Here is a 21,625-nt window from a genome sequence, read left to right as displayed (position 1 = left end):
GAGATAGAAGGGGTTGTCCTAAGGCAAAAGTTCTCAAATGCATACCTGCTGGAGACCTCGTTCCATATCATCTTATTTTACAGCAAATCTTAATGTTTTGAATGGCCTAGAAGACCATGAGATGTGTTCAGTTAGTCATTGTGGGGCAGTGATCCAGCCAGTTATGTTAACCTTACATCTTGTCAGTTAAATACACTCTAGAGCAGCCCAATATTTCTATAGTGATGCAATCCTTCAAATCGAAATTCAGTGTTTTTTCTTAGCTTATCACACAAAGCATCACAGAATAATATTCAACCTGTGGGTCCCCTGGTATTTTGATCTATGATTCCCAGAAATCCCAGCCAGTTTACCAGCTGTTAGGATTTCTGGGAGTCGAAGGCCAAAACATCTGGAGACCCACAGGTTGAGAACCACTGCTCTAAACTATCCATATGCACCTATACATAACCATGTATAGACCTTATTTTTAGCAACTCACAATTTTGAACTGAAAAAAATTGTTTTTCTTTTTGTAGACATGAATATGTGTTTCCTCTTGCATAGTATCCTTTAAAATTCTTCACAGAGATGCTTGTTCTCATCATCATCAACATTTATAGTTAGGTCTGAAGTGCAGAAACTTTCAACCATGTTTTTTTCTTCCATTTCAGACCTCACGTCCTTGACTCATTCTGATGTGTTCAGCTCTCAGAGGATAAGATTAAAATTCAGCAAACTTGCAAATTTAACTATTGCAGGTTTATATATATTTAAAACAATTTAATGACTAGTTAGACTCGATTCACAGAACTGAGTTGTCTGTCTAATTGGTGTTTTCAGATATTGGCCATCTGAACAATATTTGAAGAAGGGAAAAATGGTTGGGGATCACTAATGCAACATCATTGGATCATAGCACTTTGCATCTGTGCACAAAAACTTTAAAAGCTTCTGTGTATGTCTTGTGGTTTTTCTGGGCAGCAGGAATTACAGTTTCCACAAGTACAATAAAAACTACTGTATATCATTTATCCTTAGGGATGTGATATTTTCATGTGTTGGGAAATAAACTGATTTCGCCAATATTTTCCTCCCCTTTCCCCATCTCCCCATAGGAGCTTTAGTGTGGATTTAAAACATGAGAAAGATATGTGATGGCTTTTTGACACACATTTTCCACAGGAAAATCTTTTTTTTATGCTGCCTGAAGATTTTGTGAGGTTAATTTGGGTGTTTCCTTGCATATGTGCTTTAAAGATATTATTGTGATTTTTTCTCATTTATTGGGTGCGGTAGACTGTCAGTTATATTAATGTTAAAAACTTCTAAAAGTCATACGCAGGATATTCAGTGGTGACTTAATTTTAATAACTATAGTAATTTTAAAAATGTCACATTACAGATAGAGGATTAGACTAATCAGTGTTTGTTTCCACTTGAACAAACAAAATGTTTATCCAATTGTCCACAATCTTGTAGTAGCCAAAGAGGTATTTATATACATTGAAATCCATTTTTTTTCTTGTGTCTTGGTAAGTTCTCAATTTGCTTTCAGGTAATGTTTCCATTACTGCTTTGTTTACCATCACCTTAATTTTCAGTCAAGAGCAATTCATATGTTGCTGTTTGGCTGAACAGTGAGTATTGATTAGCTGCTTTCTACAACTTAAGGGTAATATTGGATACAGATGTTAGTTTCCATTTGTTTTTATAAAGCTTGTGTTTTTGACACATGTAGAAAAAACATGTATAAAATGTCAACATATGTCTACATTCTAAATGAGTAGGATTAGAGAAATGGAAAAAAAGATCTTTTAGCTTATTTTTGTTTCTGAATCAATGAGCTTATTGAACAAAAGAGACAGTGCTCTTGTTTGCTGTAGGGTATCCTTTCCAGTTCTCCAAAGATGCTTGTTTTCACCATCAACATTTGTTTGATCATCCCTTGGAGTAGTTATCTCCAAGCTATGGCTAGAATTTAGCAAATATTTCAGTAGATTTCCCTTTTAAACATGATTTAGGTTTTCCAGTGGGGGTTAATTTTTTTTCTATACCATGGTCCTTTGGGTCTGTCATAGCTACATTCTTTTACCATTTTCTGTAGATCTATCTTCATTGTAGACCTGCAGAAAGTGGTAAAAGAATGTAGCTATGACAGACCCAAAGGACCATGGTATAGAAAAATAAAAAAATATTTTACCATTTTCTGCAGGTCTATCTTCATTGTAGGAGCCCTGGTGGCGAAGTGTGTTAAAGCACTGAGCTGCTGAACTTGCAGACCGAAAGGTCCCAGGTTCAAATCCCTGGAGCGAAGTGAGCGCCCGCTGTTGCTCCAGCTTCTGCCAACCTAGCAGTTCGAAAACATGCCAATGTGAGTAGATCAATAGGTACCACTCCGGCGGGAAGATAACAGTGCTCCATGCAGTCATGCCGGCCACATGACCTTGGAGGTGTCTACGGACAATGCCGGCTCTTTGGTTTAGAAATGGAGATGAGCACCAACCCCCAGAGTCAGACATGACTGAACTTAACGTCAGGGGAAACCTTTACCTTTACCTTATCTTCATTGTATTTAATAATATTTCAATCAGAAGAGATTATCATGTACTGGTTTCTTTATTCCAGATCTGCTTCAACAGGGATTAATGGTTGTGTTTAAGACTTTGCAATCACAGATATTTTTTTTACAAAGAAACATAAAACATCAAAAATATAAATACAGTTCAAAGTATTTGAAAGGAGGCATCATAAATTATTTTTTTCTAGTTTTCTGGAAAGATACCTGGCGAAAAATGAAGTTTGACATTAACCCTTTTAATATTATTCTAGTACAGACCTAGGTAATATGCTAACAATTCCTGAAGCTTTTTCACCTTCCATAAATCAGTGTTGCAGAATGTCTTTCCTTCCTTCCTTCCTTCCTTCCTTCCTTCCTTCCTTCCTTCCTTCCTTCCTTCCTTCCTTCCTTCCTTCCTTCCTTCCTTCCTTCGAGGGAAAAACATTAAAAGTGTACTTCTTAAACTCCCGTTGACTTGTTTATACAAGTCTGGAGGGAACATTTTCCCCTTCATACTCATTCTGGAACTGATTTGAGTTGCCACTGAAATATATCCTCTGGTGAAATATGAAAATTTTATATTAGTAGGTTCATTTTTTAAATTTGAGGTTCTTTTTTTACAAAATAATATTGATAGAATTAGTAACATTTTCAGGAAGTTGTCTTTTCTGCCCTACATATATATAGACTGAAAAAGACTGGAGTGGGCTTTGAATATATAGTAGTATAAGGAGGCGTAGGAACTCCTTGAAGCACATCAATTCCTTTGCAAATGAAATGTCTTTTGGATAGATCAGTGCTGAACTTTAGGGACAATAATATGCCAAATGCAGATACATGTTTCCTAGTCAAACAGGCAGTGTGTGGTGAACGGGGGAAAGTGGATTAGGAGGGATTGCTTAGCCCTTGTCTTTCTTGTTTCCATATCTATCTGTCTATCTATATATAAACTTGGTCTCCCGTGCTGCTTTCTTCGCTGTGTTGTTTTGAGAAAGGGCTAAGTAGCCATTCTCTGTCATTTTTCTGTTCCCAATCACAACATCTATTGCTGATTGTTGGGGTTTTAAAAAATCATTTGAGGAGGTAAAAAACATGATTGCATGTAGTATGCCATGTGGTTGAAAATCTATTGCCACAGGGAAGTGAAGAAAATAGGAATGTGGTACAAATGTTTGTTATTGGTACAGATGATATGCAAAGAAAGAGAGAGGTTTGCATGGTTAAGCAGAGAAGTATCAAGTTCAAAAGGGACTGATAGGGAGAATAAGGCATGTACCAAGCATCTTTAAAATAAAATTCTGTTTTCAGCCACAAACTAGAACATGTCCTATCCTTGAGGTACAAACAGAAGATCAAATATAGAGAGACATGATATGCAGATGGAGTGTGCGATATCAAAAAGCATTAGCTTATATATGTGCTAGAAGCAAGAAGGCTGGAATTTGACCATGTTTCTCACCCTAGCAAGAAAAGAAAAATATAGGCAGAGGAAAAACTAAAGAAAAAAATCATTTTACTTCTAATCATAGGAGGGAAATATTCCTATGACAACATTTGAATCTAGGGTTTGGTTATGTTTAAGATATCTTTTTATTTTGTAATATGAAAAGCTAGGGAAATTAAAATATGTGATTGTGTGCTCATTCATTGCATAGTTCATAGCTGTAATCGCAGACTACTATTAGAATAATATTTGTCTTTTACTGCAATTGATTAATGTGGAGAGTGGGAAATTGGACTGGAAGACCCAAGTTCAAATTCACTGCTCTGACCATTACATTGTTACATTGCTTTACCATGAGTTATGTGTTCTTTTCATGGTTCAAAACCCATAATTATGCATATTCCTACAATCATAGAATAATAAAGTTGGAAGAGACCGCATAGGCCATCTAGTCCAACCTCCTGTAAATTCATGTAAATGTCTAAAACAGCCACTAGGTGGCATTTAGAAAATGTTTTCTGATTGCAACGTTGAGCTAAGAGAATGGGGTTGGGACCCACAGTTTAAGAAGCAGTGATATATACAATGGTCTGGAGAAGTCTGACTTTGATTATTTATAAAATTACTGCTTTATAAAAAATAGTTTTTAAAAGGGGTGTGGCAAGAATGATGTGTCGTGTTGGCGTTTGTACATATGCCTCCTCATGCTTTGGATGCTATGAACTCTTCAGGTGTATATATAGGAGTCTACAAAATGATGGCACTACCCTTTAAGTATTCTACTCTCCCCCATGAAATTTTCCATCATTCTTCAAATATCTACTATTGCAGAGAGTGAGACATTGAAAACCATTCACACCTAGAATTCTTATATTTCCTGTGTTCATATTCCATTAACAACTTTGCTCCTGTTTTTTGGATGCCCAAGCTGTATTTCTAAGTGCTTAACTGAAGTTTTACTTCAATATTAGAAATTGGGAGCAAGGAGCCGTGACTTCCTTCAAAATATGCTGGCTTTGATAGTGGCTTGAAACCAGCCCTTTCCTTCCATTTGCCTTATGACCTGGAAGGGACCCCGTGTTTCATATTTGAAAACTAAAATAGGCCTGACCAACTTTGAACTTGGCTGGAAGTATATGCTTGGCCTTAATAATGTGAGTGATGGCAAACGAGTGCAAGAAAAAGTCTCAAGAGAGGAAATACGCATTGAAAACATACTCGGAATGGATTGCTTTTAGAGAGCAAGTTCCAGAGATTTTGTCCTCACAAGAGAATAAACTCCCGTATCCACTTGAGTTTTTGTATCTGACAAATAGATGCTGAGTCCTAAGGGCTGGTTTAATAAGAAATGGAGTTTGTGGTCAGAAATCCATTTTAACAATTGAAGAGTTCAGATGCAAACCAATCTCTCATCTCCTGGTGGAGAAGGGGAGGCCCGGCCACCCGAACTGTCTCTTTGAGCAGGGATGAAGAGCCCCTGGGGTTACCTATGGGCCTTTGAATATTTTGTAGGGTTTTTCTCAGGCAAGAAATCCTGCGGGGTGGTTTTGCCAGTCCCTTCCTCTGAAACTGCACTTGATATTGATAGGAAGAGTCCCCTCCAGCTACTAACCAGGGCTAATCTGGCTTATCTTCTGGGATCAGGAATGGATCTGGTATCTTTTGGGTGTTTAGGCCCACATGTATAGGGCCCAATAGACCCGATCTGAAATCTAAAATCACAAGGCAAAGGTTTTCTCCTGACATTAAATCTAGTTTTGTCCGACTCTGGGGGTTGGTGCTCATCTCCATTTCTAAACCAAAGAGCCAGCGCCGTCCATAGACACCTCCAAGGTCATATGGCTGGCATGACTGCATGGAGCACCCTTACCTTTCTGCCAAAGCATTACCTACTGATCTACTCACATTTGCATGTTTTCAAACTGCTAGGTTGGCAGAAGCTGTGGCTAATAGCGAGAGCTCACCCTGCTCCCTGGATTCGAACTGCCGACCTTTCGGCCAGCAAGTTCAGCAGTTCAGCGGTTTAACCCGTTGCACCACCACTCATGAATTAAATGAGTTACCTGGTGATACCCACATTAGATCTTTTTGCAATAATAATAATAAAAAGTAATGGTTGGGTTTTGGATTTTTAAAATTGATCGTTAGAAAATGCGTACGAATGTGAGAAAACTATAACTTCTATCATAATCTGTCATTATTCCAACCACAGCAGTGTTCAAAGTTGGACATGTTGGGTATGTGTGCCAAGTTTGGTCCAGATCCATTGTTGGTTGGGTTCACAGTGCTCTCTGGGTGCAGGTGAACTACAACTCCCAAAATTAGAGGCCAATTTTCACAAAACGCTACCAGTTTTTTAAATTGGGCATGTTGGGTATGTGTTCCAAGTTTGGTACTGATTCATGGTTCTTTGGGCTCTTGGTGCTCTCTGGATGCAGGTGAACTACAACTCCCAACCTCCAAGCTCAATGCCCTCCAAACCTCAACATCGTAAGTCAATTCCCTGCCAGTATTAAAAGTTGGCCATGTTAAGTATGCATGCCAAGTTTGGTCCAGATCCATCATTGGTTGGGTTCACACTGTTCTTTGATGGCACATGAACTACAATTCCCAAAATCATGGGTCGATCATCTCAAAACTCCACCAGTATTCAAAGTTGACCATGTTGGATTTGTGTGCCAAGTTTGGTTCAGATCCATTGTTGGTTGGGTTCACATTGTATTTGATGGCAGGTGAACTACAATTCCCAAAATCATGGTCGATCATCTCAAAACTCCACCAGTATTCAAAGTTGACCATGTTGGATTTGTGTGCCAAGTTTGGTTCAGATCCATTGTTGGTTGGGTTCACATTGTATTTGATGGCAGGTGAACTACAATTCCCAAAATCATGGTTGATCACCTCTAAACTCCACCAATATTCAACGTTGGCCATGTTGGATTTGTGTGCCAAGTTTGGTCCACTTCCATCGCCTTGAAGGTTCAGAGTGGTCTCTGGATGTCGGTGAACTATAACTCCCAGAATAAAGGGTCCATCTGCCTCAAACCCCCCTTCCAGATTCTTTTGTCGGCCATGGGGGGTAGGTGTACCAGGTTTGGTCCAGATAAGTTGTTGGCGGGAGTTACAGTACACTCTGAAAATCCGAGCTACCTTGGAAAATGCATACAAACATACATACAAGCATTGACTTTAATAGATAGGTGCTATTGAAGGCTTTCATGGCCGAAATTGTTCATGGCTCACAATTGCTGAGACTGTATGGCCATGTTCCAGAAGCATTCTCTCCTGACGTTTTGCCTGCATCTATGGCAGACATCTTCAGAGGTTGTGAGGTCTATTGGAAACTAGAGTCCGGAAAACTCACAGAAACCCAGTGATTCCGGCCATGAAAGCCTTTCAACACATTGAGCCAGATCTGTTGTCGGCTGGGTTCAGAGTGGTCTCTGGATGTTAGTGAACTCCCAGAATCTAGGATCCTCCCCAAACCCCTCTAGTTTTTTGTTGGTTATGGGAGGTAGGTGTACTAAGTTTTGTCCAGATCCATTGTTACAGGAGTTACAGTGCACTCTGAAATTTGGGGCCACCTTGGAAAATACATACAAACATCCATATTAACACTGACTTTAGATAGACAGACAGAGATAGATGGGCTTGGGATAGTATAGGAATGTGTGAACATGCCTGTAGTATTTCTTTTGCTGCCTGTGCCCCTGTTCAGAAGATTCCCCCTCCCTTTCTGTTCCTGGGATTTTGAAGAAAAGTGACTTGTTGTGAAAACAAGGTTTGGTGAGAAAGCTTCAGTAGAGAGAGATACTTTCCCCCTATGGCAATAACTCTTACAGGAGTGAATTTCCTTTCCTTGGGATAGATTTCTCTCAGAGTTGTTCCATACAGCCACATAACCCAGAATATCAAGGCAGAAAATCCCACAATATCTGCTTTGAATTGGGTTATCTAAGGGCCTATCCTGTTTGGAATGACAACCACCTCCAAACCCCTAGTAATGTGTATCTATGATCCTGTTTCTTACTGTTTGTAAGAAGGATAATTCTTCCAGGAGTGAATTTCCCTTCCTAGGGATAATTTTCCTCAGGGCTGTTCCACATAGCCACATAACCCAGAATATTCAGGCAGAATATCCCACAATATCTACTTTGAACTGGATTATATAAGGGCCTTTTCTGATGGAAATGACAACTTTCTTCAAACCTCTAGCAATCTATATAAATAAGAATGCAATGTCCGTTTGTGGGGACCTTATATTTCACAAACTACTTCACCAATTGCTATGAAATTTTGGACACAAAGTAGCATTCAAACTGTCAAGTGTTTTAAGCACATACCTACTGTCACAAACCTGTCACATCTCAGACAGGTAAAACCATGCTCCTTATCAACGGCCAATCAGTCTCCTCCTTTGAGCAACCAGCGTGAGCGGAGCCATAAGGGACTACTAGGCATTCCTCCTTGCCACTCAGTTCAGCTTGGCGAGTTATGCAAAGCTGAGACTCTGGCCTAGCCATGGAAAGAAAGGATACTGAGAGTGAAAATCCTTTTCATGGGCCCCGGCGAGGTGAGCGAGATATACCACTACTTACTATATTATTATAATTGTATTACATTATTATTATTATATTTGATAATTATACATATTTTAAGAGTTTTTAAATATTGTTAGCCAGATTTTTGCCAAACAGGCTTCTGTTTATATATCTGTGGAAGGCCCAGGGTGGGAGAAAAAACTCTTCTATTTGAGCCAAGTATCAATGCTGCAATTGGCCAGCTTGATTAGCATTGAATAGCATTGCAGCTACAAAGCCTGGCTTCTTCCTGCCTGGAGGAATCCTTTGTTGGGAGGTGTTAGCTGGCCCTGATTGTTTCATGTCTGGAATTCCTGTTTTCTGAGTGGTGTTCTTTATTTACTATCCTGATTTTAGAGTTTTTAATACTGGTTGCCAGATTTTTAAGAACAGGGAGGAGGCACTGGGGTCACTCCCTGGGACAGCCTATGGCCTCGCCCAGCAGAAAAACAACAGGGGCATGGCCAATGAGGAAGCCACGCCCCTGTCATTCTCCCCAATTCATTCATCCATCCATCCATGTTTACACACTCAGAGTCAATCTTTAGAATTCTATGGTTTACATCAGAACACGGATTGCTTATCACATGGACAGTAATATGTTCCATGTTCCAGACAATCTCCATATCTGCACAGACAACGGAAACACCACAAATATTGCCTACCCACAAGCATTGTGAATTCACATATATCTGAAACCTACTCTTTCTCTATCCCACTGGCTGTTAGGAATCATGGGAGCTGAAGTCCAAAACACCTGGAGGGCTGAAGTTTGCCCATGCGTGCTCGATCCTTTCTTTCCCATTGAACCAGACTGGGCCACAACAACGCGTGGCCGGATACAGGTAGTTTTTAATCTATGATCCTTTTTCTTACTGTTTGTAAGCACTCTTCCAGGCGCAAATTTCCCTTCCTAGGGATACATTTCTCTCCCTTCCTGTTGCCTCAGCCCTGGGTCGTTTGTAAGTTGGATGTTTATATATATTTTGGGCTGGATGTCCACTTCAAAAATGTGCCTGTTTGGACTTGCATAGTGTAACGGAATGGTCTACCTTGCAGGATAGGTGTGTAAAGCTAGTTCTAGGTCTTGGCAAGAAAGGCAGAGCCAGGCAAGGGGAGGAGAGATCAGGCAGCTCCATATATGGTAGTGGAGGCTGATTGGTTGATGAAATTGGAGGGAGTTGCCTAGCAACAAAAGGTAGGCTGCCAGAAAGACATAGTTATTCAGACAGAGACTTAGGGCAGTCAGAGTTTGAAGAGAAAGGAAAAGTTTGGTAGCGGTTAGTGAGGAATCTCTTTGAGGGAAAAAAGTTGTAGTAGCCTTCGGGGAGAAGAGCTAGATATTGAAGAAAACCTCTAGGAGATAGAGTGCTTAAGTTTAGTACCTCTGGAAGGGAGGACTGTGAGGGATGAAAAAGCCTGTTTTGTTCTCTTGTGAGGGAACATAGTTTCTGAAGAAGTCAAGTTAAAGTACCATTTGATTCTAAGTAACCAGCCTGTTTTCTTGAGTAACCAATACGCAACCTTTTTGTACAAATTCTAATTTCACAATTCTGTTTTTAAGTTTTCATGTGCTTTTCTGTATATCATTATAAAGAGGTGGCCTGTCTGCTTATTAACCACGGCTGCATAAGCCAGAGTTTCCCTCCATTTTTGGGGTTTCTTTGGTGAGGGGTATAATTGGTGGCAGCAAAGGTACATATAGGTTATAATTGGTGGCAGCAAACGGCCTCGTCTGCCAGACATAGCAATTCAGCTGAAGAGCCGATGTGGTTCCTAACTTGTATACTGTGTTTGCGGCCAGAGGCGTGAGGCGAAAAAGGTCGACGTGACTGAAAAGCCTCCTTGCTCGCCGCTCGCCCTTCCCTCCTTCGGAGTAAGCGAGCGAGCGAGCGCGTCCACGTGATCCCGGCGGCAAGCCTCCCTCCGAAGAAGGCGCCGCGCTCCAGAAAAGCCGCGTCCGAAAAAAAAACACCCCTTTCCCGTCCACGCCGCCGAAGCAGCAGCAGCCTCAGCACCGAGCCGCTCTCCCGCCTGCCTCGCTCTGCTTGCGCCTCTCTCTCCGCCTGGGCAGCGAGCGTGAGGCATGGCCGGCTGCGGGCTCTCGGAAGATGCCTCCGCGTCCTCCTGCTCCTCTTTCTGCAACCTCGCCGCCTCCTGGGAAGCCCCCTTCAGCCACCAGGTACGTTTGGGGACAGAGAGGAGGCAGAGGGAAAAACAGAGAGGGGTCAACGCTCTTGTCAGGAGGGAAAGGCGCCAAAAGCGAAGGAGAAGCTTTGGGGTTCCAGTCTGAAGAGGGAGGGAGCCGTGCATTGGCACCTGCGGGACGCAACTCCAGGGCGACTCTTTCCCTCAGTCTCTCTCTCTCTCTCTTTCTCTCTCCCTGCCTTGGCCTCTCAACACCCAAGGTTGCCTCTGAGCTGCTCAACTTTGACGACTCTGCAGTCTAGAGCTTCCTTTCCACTCTCTCTCAGACCCCTCTTGGCCTTCGCTCCTCTCTCATTTCCCCGCTTTGACTTCTTCGTCTCTCTCTCTTTGCTGAGCGCCTTCCAAAGGCTCCTTTGCCCAGGCTCGTGCTGCCCCCGTTGCTTGTGGAAGGGATTTGTGTCGTCCAAGGAGGCTTGAATCACTGGGTTGCTGCGAGTTTTCCGGGCTGTCTGGCCACGTTCCAGAAGCATTCTCTCCTGACGTTTCGCCCGCATCTATGGCAGGCATCCTCAGAGGTTGTGAGGTCTGTTAGAAACCAGTCAAGTGGGATTCATATACAGTAGAGTCTCACTTATCCAACATAAACGGGCCGGCAGAAGTTTGGATCAGCGAATATCTTGGATAATAAGGAGAGATTAAGGAAAAGCCTATTAAACATCAAATTGGGTTATGATTTTACAAATTAAGCACCAAAACACCATGTTATACAACAAATTTGACAGAAAAAGTAGTTCAGTACGCAGTAATGTTATGTTGTAATTACTGTATTTACAAATTTAGCACCAAAATATCACGATATATTGAAAACATTGACTACAAAAATGGCTTGGATTATCCAGAGGCTTGGATAAGCGAGGCTTGGATAAGTGAGACTCTACTGTATCTGTGGAAGGTCCAGGGTGGGAGAAAGAGCTCTTGCCGGTCTGAGGCAAGTTGTGAATGTTGCAATTGGCCACCTTGATTAGCACTGAATAGCCTTGCAGCTTCAAAGCCTGGCTGCTTCCCGCCAGGCTTTGTTGGGAGGTGTTAGCTGGCCCTGATTGATTCATGTCTGGAATTCCCCTGTCTTCTGAGTGCTGCTTTTTATTTACTGTCCTGATTCTAGATTTGTTAAATACAGTAGAGCCTCACTTATCCAAGCCTCGCTTATCCAAGCTTCTGGATAATCCAAGCCATTTTTGTAGTCAATGTTTTCAATATATCATTGAATTCATAAATACAGTAATTACAACATAACATTACTGCATATTGAACTACTTTTTCTGTCAAATTTGTTGTATAACATGATGTTTTTGTGCTTAATTTGTAAAATCATAACCTAATTTGATGTTTAATAGGCTTTTCCTTAATCCCTCCTTATTATCCGAGATATTTGCTTATCCAAGCTTCTGCCGGCCCGTTTAGCTTGGATAAGTGAGACTACTGTACTTGTAGCCAGATTGTGTTCATTTTCATGGTTTCCTCCTTTCTGTTGAAATTGTCCACATGCTTGTGGATTTCAATGGCTTCTCTGTATAGTCTGACCTGGTGGTTGTTAGAGTGGTCCAGCATTTCTGTGTTCTCAAATAATATGCTGTGTCCAGGTTCTGCTATAGCTGACTCTGGTTGAGTTAGTCTGCAGTGCCTTTCATGTTCCTTGACTCATGTCTGGGCAATGCTGCCTTTGGTGGTCCCTATGTAGATTTGTCCACAGCTGCATGGTATACGGTAGGCTCCTGCAGAGGTAAAAGGATCCCTCTTGTTCTTTGCTGAACCAACCTGGGCACAGCATATTTTGCTGGACCCCTCTAACAACCACCATGTCAGACTCCACAGGGAAGCCATTGAAATCCACAAGCATGTGGACAATTTCAACAGAAAGTAGGAAACCATGAAATGAACAAAATCTGGCTACCAATATTTTTTTAAAAAACTCTAAAATCAGGACAGTAATAAAGAACAACCATCAGAAAACAGGGCAATTCCAGACAGGAAACAATCAGGGCCAGTTAACACCTCCCAACAAAGGATTCCCCCAAGCAGGAAACAGCCAGGCTTTGAGGCTGCAAGTCTATTCAATGCTAATCGAGCTGGCCAATTGCAACATTCACACTGGCCTCAGGCAGGGGAATGCCAGACAAGAAACAATCAGGGCCAGTTAACACCTCCCAACAAAGGATCCTCCCAGGCAGGAAACAGTCAGGCTTTGAAGCTGCAAAGCCATTCAACAGACAAGAGTTCTTTCTCCCACCCTGGACATTATTATTATTCCACAGAGATAAAAAACCCACTTGCCTAGTTTTCCAACAGACCTCACAAACCTCTGAGGATGCCTGCTATAGATGTGGGTAAATTGCCAGGAGAGAATGCTTCTGGAACACAGCCATACAGCCCGGAAAACACACAGCAACCCAGGAAGGGGTTTGTTTGTGTGTTGAGAGAGCCCCATGCCAGGGCTTATATAGAGGCTTGTCTCTCGTTGCCTTAGGCTTTGGATGTGGCAGAGCTCATGGAAAAACCTGCCGCCTTAGTTTCTAGGAAACTCAACTCCGCCAAACTCGCCGTTGCTAGTTTAAGATTACACCTCATAGCGCAGCATCAAGGCTCTCAGTCTATCTCATTCTCTCTCTCTCTCTCTCTCTCTCTCTCTCTCTCTCTCTCTCTCTCTCTCTCTGTTTCCCGTCTCTAGGAATTGTTAATCCAGACAGCAGTGTCTCCAGCAGGCAGAGTTGATCAGACTTGGAGGGGAAGCGAGGAGGAAGGGACTTAAGGGCAGCGACTATTATTATTATTATTATTATTATTATTATTATTATTATCATTATTATTATTATTAGATACGCAACAAGATTAGTACACAGCAAACAAGATCACTATGCTGGCATTTGTATTAGATCAAACATTGGACACTTCCCAAATGTTTAGGACTATGCAATGTATGGGCAATACAGATTATTATTATTATTATTATTATTATTATTATTATTATTATTATTATTATCATTATTATTATTTGATACACAACAAGATTAGCACACAGCAAACAAGATCACTATGCTGCCTTTTGAATAACCTCAGTGGCTAGAGGTTTAGGGAATTTTAAAAATGATTTATATTGTAATTTATTTATTTGTTTATATATGGGATGTATTGTGTGCAGTCTGTTCACCTGCACTGTGATGTTTTTGTTGGACTTTTATGTATGTTTATTCTTGCTGTTTTAGCCATGTGCGCCGCTTTGAAACCCACCCATGGGAGAAAAGCTGGATAAAATAACAAAAAGCAATAATAATTTTATATTGGATCACATGTCAGACACTTCCCAAGTGTCTAGGACTATGTGATATATGGGCGAATAACCCACACAGATCTGAGTAGGGTGGCCTCTTGCAGTTGACAGATGGTGATTTTGTCAGTGCTGATTGATTTTAAGTTCTGGCCAAGGTTTTTAGGCAAGGCACCCAGTGTACTGATGACCACTGGGACCACGTTGTTGTTGTTGTTGTTGTTGTTGTTGTTGTTGTTGTTATTAATGGGGCCTGACAACTGCTTGGTGTTTCCCCTTCAGCAGAGAGGAATCAGCATTGAACTCTTTCCTGTGTCTCTGTCACCGGTGTCAGGGCAGTATGATGGATGACTTTGCAAGTCCAGGCTGGGCAAGGAGGAAAGGCTTTCAGCTTAACCTCTGGGGAGGGGAGAGAAGGATTGTGATTGCTGATGCCAGCGAGGAGTGTTATCTTTTCCTCTCACTGACCCCAACCTTGCAGTAAAAAGACTTTCCTTATCCATTGCAATCGAGCCGGGATTCACAAAGTTAGCTTTAGCAGGCACTGCTGTCTCACAAATGTGAGCAAGATGATAAAGCCTCTCACTGTGAGCGCTAAGAGAAAATCTACCGTCTCTTTACTGTTAAAGGAGACTTTAAATGGTAAAGAGACTTTACAGACACTCTGTACTTCCTCCTTTTGATTTCCAGTTGTTGGCCTCATTGAAAGCTAAATTTCAGCCCTGGGATTCTTCAACAGTTGATGCTGCCGCAGTCACAACAAATTCCAGTATTATTGGACAGGGCTACAGACAGTCCCCAAGTTGCAAACCAGATAGGTTCTGTAAGTTTGTTCTTAAGCTGGATTTGTAGGACTTTTTACAGTGTAACTGCAGCCATATCCATCTATCTATCTATCTATCTATCTATCTATCTATCTATCTATCTATCTATCTATCTATCTATCTATCTATCTATGAATCTATCTAGATATCTATCTAGATATATAGAACTTTGGATAGCACAGGGAAGTATTAACCCCCCTATGGTGTTTGTTTTGCTGTCTGTACCCCTGTTCAGAAGATTTCACCTCATTTTCCATCCTTGTGAGAATTGGATTTTGAAAAATGTGGCTTATGGAAACAAGGATTGGTTCTAAAGCTTCCATGGAGACACTTCCTCCCCATGATAACTCTTTCAGGGCTGAATTTCCCTTCTGAATGGTAGATTTCCCTCACTTCCTGTTGTCTCATCCCCATTTGTAACTATGTAAGTCAAATGTTTCTAACTCGGGGACTGCCTGCATTAGTATTTGCAATACAGTAAGACATGTATGTATTTATGCCTGTGCAGCAACTGCATGCAAGTTATCAAGGGTGTACTCATGGTTCTGCACAAATAGAACATTTAATTACAGAGGGTGCTACGAGGTAAATGAAGCAGTCTGATATAATACTAGGTTTAAGCCAGCACCTTTTCTTTTTAAAACCTGGCAGAAATTGATACATACAAAATATTATGTCCTGAAAATGTCTATGCTGTATTTTTAGTACATCAATTGCAGTTTGTATTAAACTGGAAAATACTGCTGATAAATCTACACTTACTGAGTTCATGGTTCACCTGCTGAATTTTATTTGCGAATGAGTTAAGTAATTTGGAGAGATGATCTTTTTTTTGGGGTAAGCCTATAAACACTTCAAATGCAGTATGCAAGCTTCTGCTAAATATGTATCATGCAGAAATTTAGTAATTGGTAGACCACAGAAGGATAATTTTTATTAAAAAAATACAATATTAGGCATATTAGGGTTTTTTTTCACAATATACAGTATATTTTCACAATCTACAGTATATTCAGTTTGTATACAAATATGTGTCCCATTTGTTATTGTTATGCATAGATAACATGCATTGAATAATCTCTGAGTTCCTCAGAGCATGATGGGAGTTGAAGTTTTTCTGTTTTTCAGCCAATAAAAAGCCTGGTGGTGTCCATGCTCTGATTGGCTGAAAATGGACACAACCGGCGACTACAATTCCCAGAACCCTCTATTGCAATTTGTTTTATATTTTTAAATGTTAAGGTTAAAACTTAAAATAATTCTAAAAAATTAGTAGATTGGTGAATTGTTTTGAAACTTGGCAAGGCTGCAGTTGTAAATGAGGGCTAAAACGGAGGTAGGTTTCATGCAAATAGGCCTTAAAATGGCTGAGGATTGAGCCTTTAAAGTTTCCCATTGTAGTCAAAGAGCCAAATCTTTGCAGAATGAAAATGGCAAAACCCCTCCCCATTTGCGTAACTTCTGTTGAGTAAACAAAATGATGGATGAGCTGACAATGGCCCCATTTGGCCGAATTGTACACCTTTAGCAAACAAGCAACAAGAGATTCAGAATGCTTATCTTGGGTAAATTCTCCAGTTTGGCAGAATACAGGTAGAAAGGAAGATAACTTGTTGCATGGACATCTGTATTTAAGTGCTGCCATAGTGATGGACCTCTCACTGGTTGCCCATAACCATGACTAAGAAAGCACTGGAAAGAGTAGGTGCAATAGCAATTCTTAAAAGGATGGGAAGATTTACATTGAAGAAAGTAGTCTCTCCAGTGGATTGAAACTGGTAGAGGAAGCAACCTTCTCAAGCCTCTTCTCTTTGATGTTTGTCTGTTTTAAAATGTGTCGTTTTATTTCCTGAAGTATAAGTCTATTTTAGTTTGCGGTTACCTCATCTCTATATACTTAAAGCAGTGGGAGAGGTTGCAAGTCATGTGACTGTTCAGTGATGGTTTAGAACGTTTAGTTTTTAAATGGATGACAGTAAGAAATGTCAGTTGAGCCTTGAGCCTGTTAGAAGTCAGTTGAGCCTTGAGTCAGCTTGAGTATAGAAATCTGTTAGAGTGCAGAAGGCAGTGTAGGAAGCAAGAAACTGTTCAGGCTTGTTTTCTTTGAAAATACACTGTTATCAAAGAGAGCTGTATAAAGCAATATAGTTTATGAAGAGACTGTTAAAGTTTATTGGTTTAAGATACAAACTCTCTAAACATTTTGAAGTTTAACCTGAAAGGAAATGTGCCTGTATCTTTAAATACATAAAGTTATCAGTAAACAAACTTGTTACCTTTAAAAGAAGTCTGCTTGCATCTTTGTCTGCTGAAAGCATCAAATAGAAACAAAATATCTACATGCCCAGTAGTCATGCATTACCAAATAAACTCTGCTATCCCATTAGATCGTGGTCCTAACGGATATAATCCAGCCAATTCCTATTAGGTTATGGGCCCAATGATCATTCATGACCAAATAAATTCTGTTATCTCATTAGTTTGTGGTCCTAACAGGTCATAATCTATACCCTGATGGGTTGTGATCCTAATAATAATAATAATAATAATAATAATTTTATTCTTATATCCCGCCCCATCTCCCCGGAGGGACTCGGGGCGGCTTACATGGGGCCATGCCCAGACACGACAGCACAAATCAGATAAAACATTAAACCGAGCAGTAAAACTTCAACATGATTAAAAACAGTCATAAAAGTCAATATACACAATAATATTAAAATCCCGATTTGGGTCAAAAGATCCAGGCCAAGGTGCAAAGCAATATCAAGTTATCAGGGAGGGATAATTATACAGCAGGTGTAATACTTAAAGTGCTGAATGAATCCTAAAAACAATCCAGAGGGTCTACTGCTTAATAGGTAAATAACATGATCCCACAAGGATCAGTCAACGAAGGCCTTCTGGAATAGCCAAGTTTTCAGGCTCTTCCTGAATGAGAGTAGGGTAGGGGCCTGCCTAATCTCCCTGGGGAGCGAGTTCCACAGCCGGGGGGCCACGGCGGAGAAGGCCCTCTCCCTCGTCCCCACCAACCGCAACTGCGAAGTTGGTGGAAGCGAGAGGAGGGCCTCCCCCGATGAGCGAAGAGGTCGTGCGGGTTCATAGGGGGAAATGTGGTCTCGAAGGTAGGTGGGTCCCAAACCGTTAAGGGCTTTGTAGGTGATAACCTGCACCTTGAATTGGGCTCGGAAAATAAATGGCAGCCAGTGGAGCTCTTTAAACAGCGGCGTTGAGCGCGTCCTGTAATCTGCCCCAGTTAGAAACATGGCTGCCGATCGTTGTACTAGTTGTAGTTTCCGAGCCGTCTTCAAAGGCAGCCCCACGTAGAGCGCATTGCAGTAATCCAGTCTAGAGGTAACTAAGGCATGGACCACCATGGTCAGATCTGACTTCTCGAGGTATGGTCGCAGCTGGCGCACAAGTTTTAGTTGTGCAAAGGCCCTCCCAGCCACGGCCGACACCTGGGCCTCAAGTGTCAGCGCAGAGTCCAGGAGGACCCCCAAGCTGCGGACCTGCGCCTTCAGGGGGAGTGCAACCCATCAAGCACAGGTTGCCACCCAATACCCCGATCAGACGTACGACTGACCTGGAGGACCTCTGTCTTGTCAGGATTGAGCTTCAGCTTGTTCGCCCTCATCCAGGCCAATACAGCGGCCAGACACTGGTCCAGTATCCGAGGGGCTTCCTTGGAATTAGGTGGAAAGGAGTAGTAGAGTTGGGTGTCATCCGCGTAGAGATGGCACCGCACTCCAAAACTCCGGATGACCTCACCCAGCGGTTTCGTGTAGATATTAAAAAGCATGGGGGACAAAATGGAACCTTGCGGGACCCCACAGGTCAATGGCCAGGGGTCCGAGCAGGTGTCCCCCAGCTTCACCAACTGGGAACGGCCCTCTAGGAAGGACTGGAGCCACTGCAGAACAGTACCCCCAAGGCCCATCCCGGAGAGACGTCCCAGAAGGATACCATGGTCGTTGGTATCGAAAGCCGCTGAGATGTCCAAGAGAACCAGCAGGGTCACACTCCCCCTGTCCAGCTCTCTGCGGAGGTCATCCACCAAGGCGACCAAAGCCGTCTCGGTACTGTAGCCAGGTCTGAAACCAGACTGCGATTGGTCCAGAAAATCCGTATCTTCCAAGAATCCCTGGAGCTGGGAAGCAACCACCCGCTCCAAGACCTTGCCCAAGAATGGAAGGTTAGAGATTGGTCTGTAGTTACTGAGGTTAGCCGGATCCAAGGAGGCTTTCTTCAAAGCAGGCCTCACCATCCTAACAGGTCTAATCCAGTCAATTCCTGTAAGGAACCAAATGCTTTAGGTCCCTAAGGCCATTCTGAGAATCTTGAGCTACACTCATACATGAGCTGGGTCCAGTGGAACTGATACAATATGAGGTTCACACAATCTCAGCATTTTGCCTTCATTCTGCTCTTGTTTTGGAATAATTTTCAAGTGCTGTTCCCATGTAGAGTGAATTACAGTGTACATCAGTTGAAATATGATATGAATATGAATATATAACACACACATGTGCATGTGTGTCTATGTGAGTGCTTAATTTCTGAAGCTAGGAATATTTTTGTCCTAATTCCCTCTGGTAGTACTCTTCTAAAAGCCCTCATATGTTTGCAAGTCTCTGCATATATCTATATAAAGAGAGATGTCTGTATAGATATGAATATATTCTTACCTACCTATATATAGGGCTTGGAAATATTACGGGAGGAAATGAACATACAAATATATATAGACATATATATTCATATATATATAGACATTGTCTATATATATATGAATATATATATATATATATATATATATATATATATATAGGGCTTGCAAATATTGTAGGGGAAATGAACACACACACACATAGAGGGATTAGTAAACGTTTCAGGGGAAATGCATATGTGAAATTAGTATCAATAATTATAGATCTATATCTAGCTCTGCATTGTTTATATAAGCATTGAATGTTTGCCAGTTACTATGTTGGAAGCCGGCCTGAGTCCCCATGGGGAGATAGGGTGGGATCCAAATGAAGGTTTTATTATTATTATTATTATTATTATTATTATTATTATTATTATTAGGTTATTGTTGATACCATATTGTTTTTGTTGCCCCTACTTTTCCACTTATAGAGCTAGTTTATTGCTTTTCGTTGAAATATGGTAAATATTCAAAAACATTTAACCTACTGATGCCTCGATTAATGAAATTTTATTGGTATCTATTTTTATTTTGAAATTTACCTGTAACTGCTGGATTTCCCATCCTCGGCTTATACTCGAGTCAATAAGTTATCTCAGTTTTTTTGTGATAAAATTAGGTGCCTCGGCTTATATTCAGGTCGGCTTATACTCGAGTATATATGGTAACTAAAAACTTACTTTTTACTTTTTATTTTTCTCTCTTGATGGTTTTGTATAGTAGGCCAGTCATGTTTTAAATCTGAGAGAGGGTCACATTATTTTGTCTTTGCTTAAGGTGATGCCAAAAGCATACACAATTTTCTGTCTAAATATGGAAACATGATGTACCCAGGAAAAGAACAAAATAGTACAATTTGGTTCAACAGAGAAAATCCTCAAATTTCAGCATATCTCAAAATACCATATAAAAGACAAGCTATAGCAATGGTGGGGAACAGCTTTTTATTCCTAGATCGATATGATGCACTCTGTGAACATCTAATACCATATAAAAGCATGCTTTTTAAATATCAATAGAAGTTCAGCTAGGACCTGCTAAATCTGTTCCTGGCATAACAGGAACATTGTAATAACTGTACAGAAACAAAACAACACTTGAATAGAATACAGCTCTAAATGGAAGAGGATGAGGGCAATTTTTATGCAATTTGCATTTAAAACTTCCAGACCTGGAATCAAAACATCAGAGTCCATGTTTTCACTTTTTCTTTCACCTTTATTACATAAAACTCTGCCTTTGAACACAGATATGGCACATTATTTGTTAGGTGTGTTTTTCAGGGAAATACTCTTTCTACTGTGCAGAAAAACTTGACTTGGGACACTTGACTCGTTAACGAAAATACCAAAGTGATGTTTAATGCACTCAACTGTCAAGCTTATCTTTTAACATCCTATTGTTGAATGTAGTTTGGATCCAATGTGCTACTTTGGATGTGCTCAAGAGCTCATAAGATTTTTATCCCCACTTAATCCTTTTGGACAGAATGTCTGATATCATCCAAGGCTTCTGAAATTCCTGAATTTTAAATGCTGTTTGTCCTACAACCCAAGCAGCTATTGCTTCATTCATGCATTTCCAAGCCCACCTTGAATATGTCTATGTTACTCACTAGAATTGTGGCACTGGGGTTCTTCAGAGTCATGGCTGTTATCTATACACATAATAAAAGTGAAAATATGTATGTATGTGTGTGGCAGAGGTGTCCACTTACACAGATAAGCTCCTGTCTCCACAAAAAGCTAGAGCTCCCACTATTCAGGAGACACCAAAGGCCTTCCCCTCCAGGTACATTGCAGGTTATAGTGAGTACCATGAACAATGTCCTCCACGAACACCATACTGCCCACCACTCAAGTGAAGACTTTCATACGGGGACTATTTCATCCTAGATTTTCTGTTTTTCCTTCACCACAGGCACCCCAGTGTTTCTGACTCTCTCTATTGGTGTGGAATTTCCATGACCCCACCCACTGCCTCTCCCTTAACTCTTTCCTATTCTTTTCTATGGCACATAGCAAACAGAGGAATTGATCAGCAACTGAACATAC

At 41.1% G+C, this 21,625-nt stretch overlaps 1 protein-coding gene across 1 annotated transcript in view; it reads left to right on the top strand.

The window, feature by feature from the left end:
* Positions 1-10,441: 10,441 nt before the first annotated feature.
* The window catches only part of ppargc1a (PPARG coactivator 1 alpha), a 752,174-nt gene continuing 740,990 nt past the window's right edge, over positions 10,442-21,625 (top strand). The window contains exon 1 of the mRNA XM_062982166.1: positions 10,442-10,745. Coding sequence (XP_062838236.1) covers positions 10,650-10,745 — 96 coding nt within the window. The 5' untranslated portion in view covers positions 10,442-10,649. The remainder of the gene's footprint in view (positions 10,746-21,625) is intronic.

Source organism: Anolis carolinensis, chromosome 5 (assembly GCF_035594765.1).
Source record: "Anolis carolinensis isolate JA03-04 chromosome 5, rAnoCar3.1.pri, whole genome shotgun sequence".
Lineage (NCBI taxonomy): Eukaryota > Metazoa > Chordata > Lepidosauria > Squamata > Dactyloidae > Anolis > Anolis carolinensis.
The sequence above is the reverse complement of the archived record's forward strand: the minus strand, read 5'-3'. Positions and strand labels throughout refer to the sequence as shown.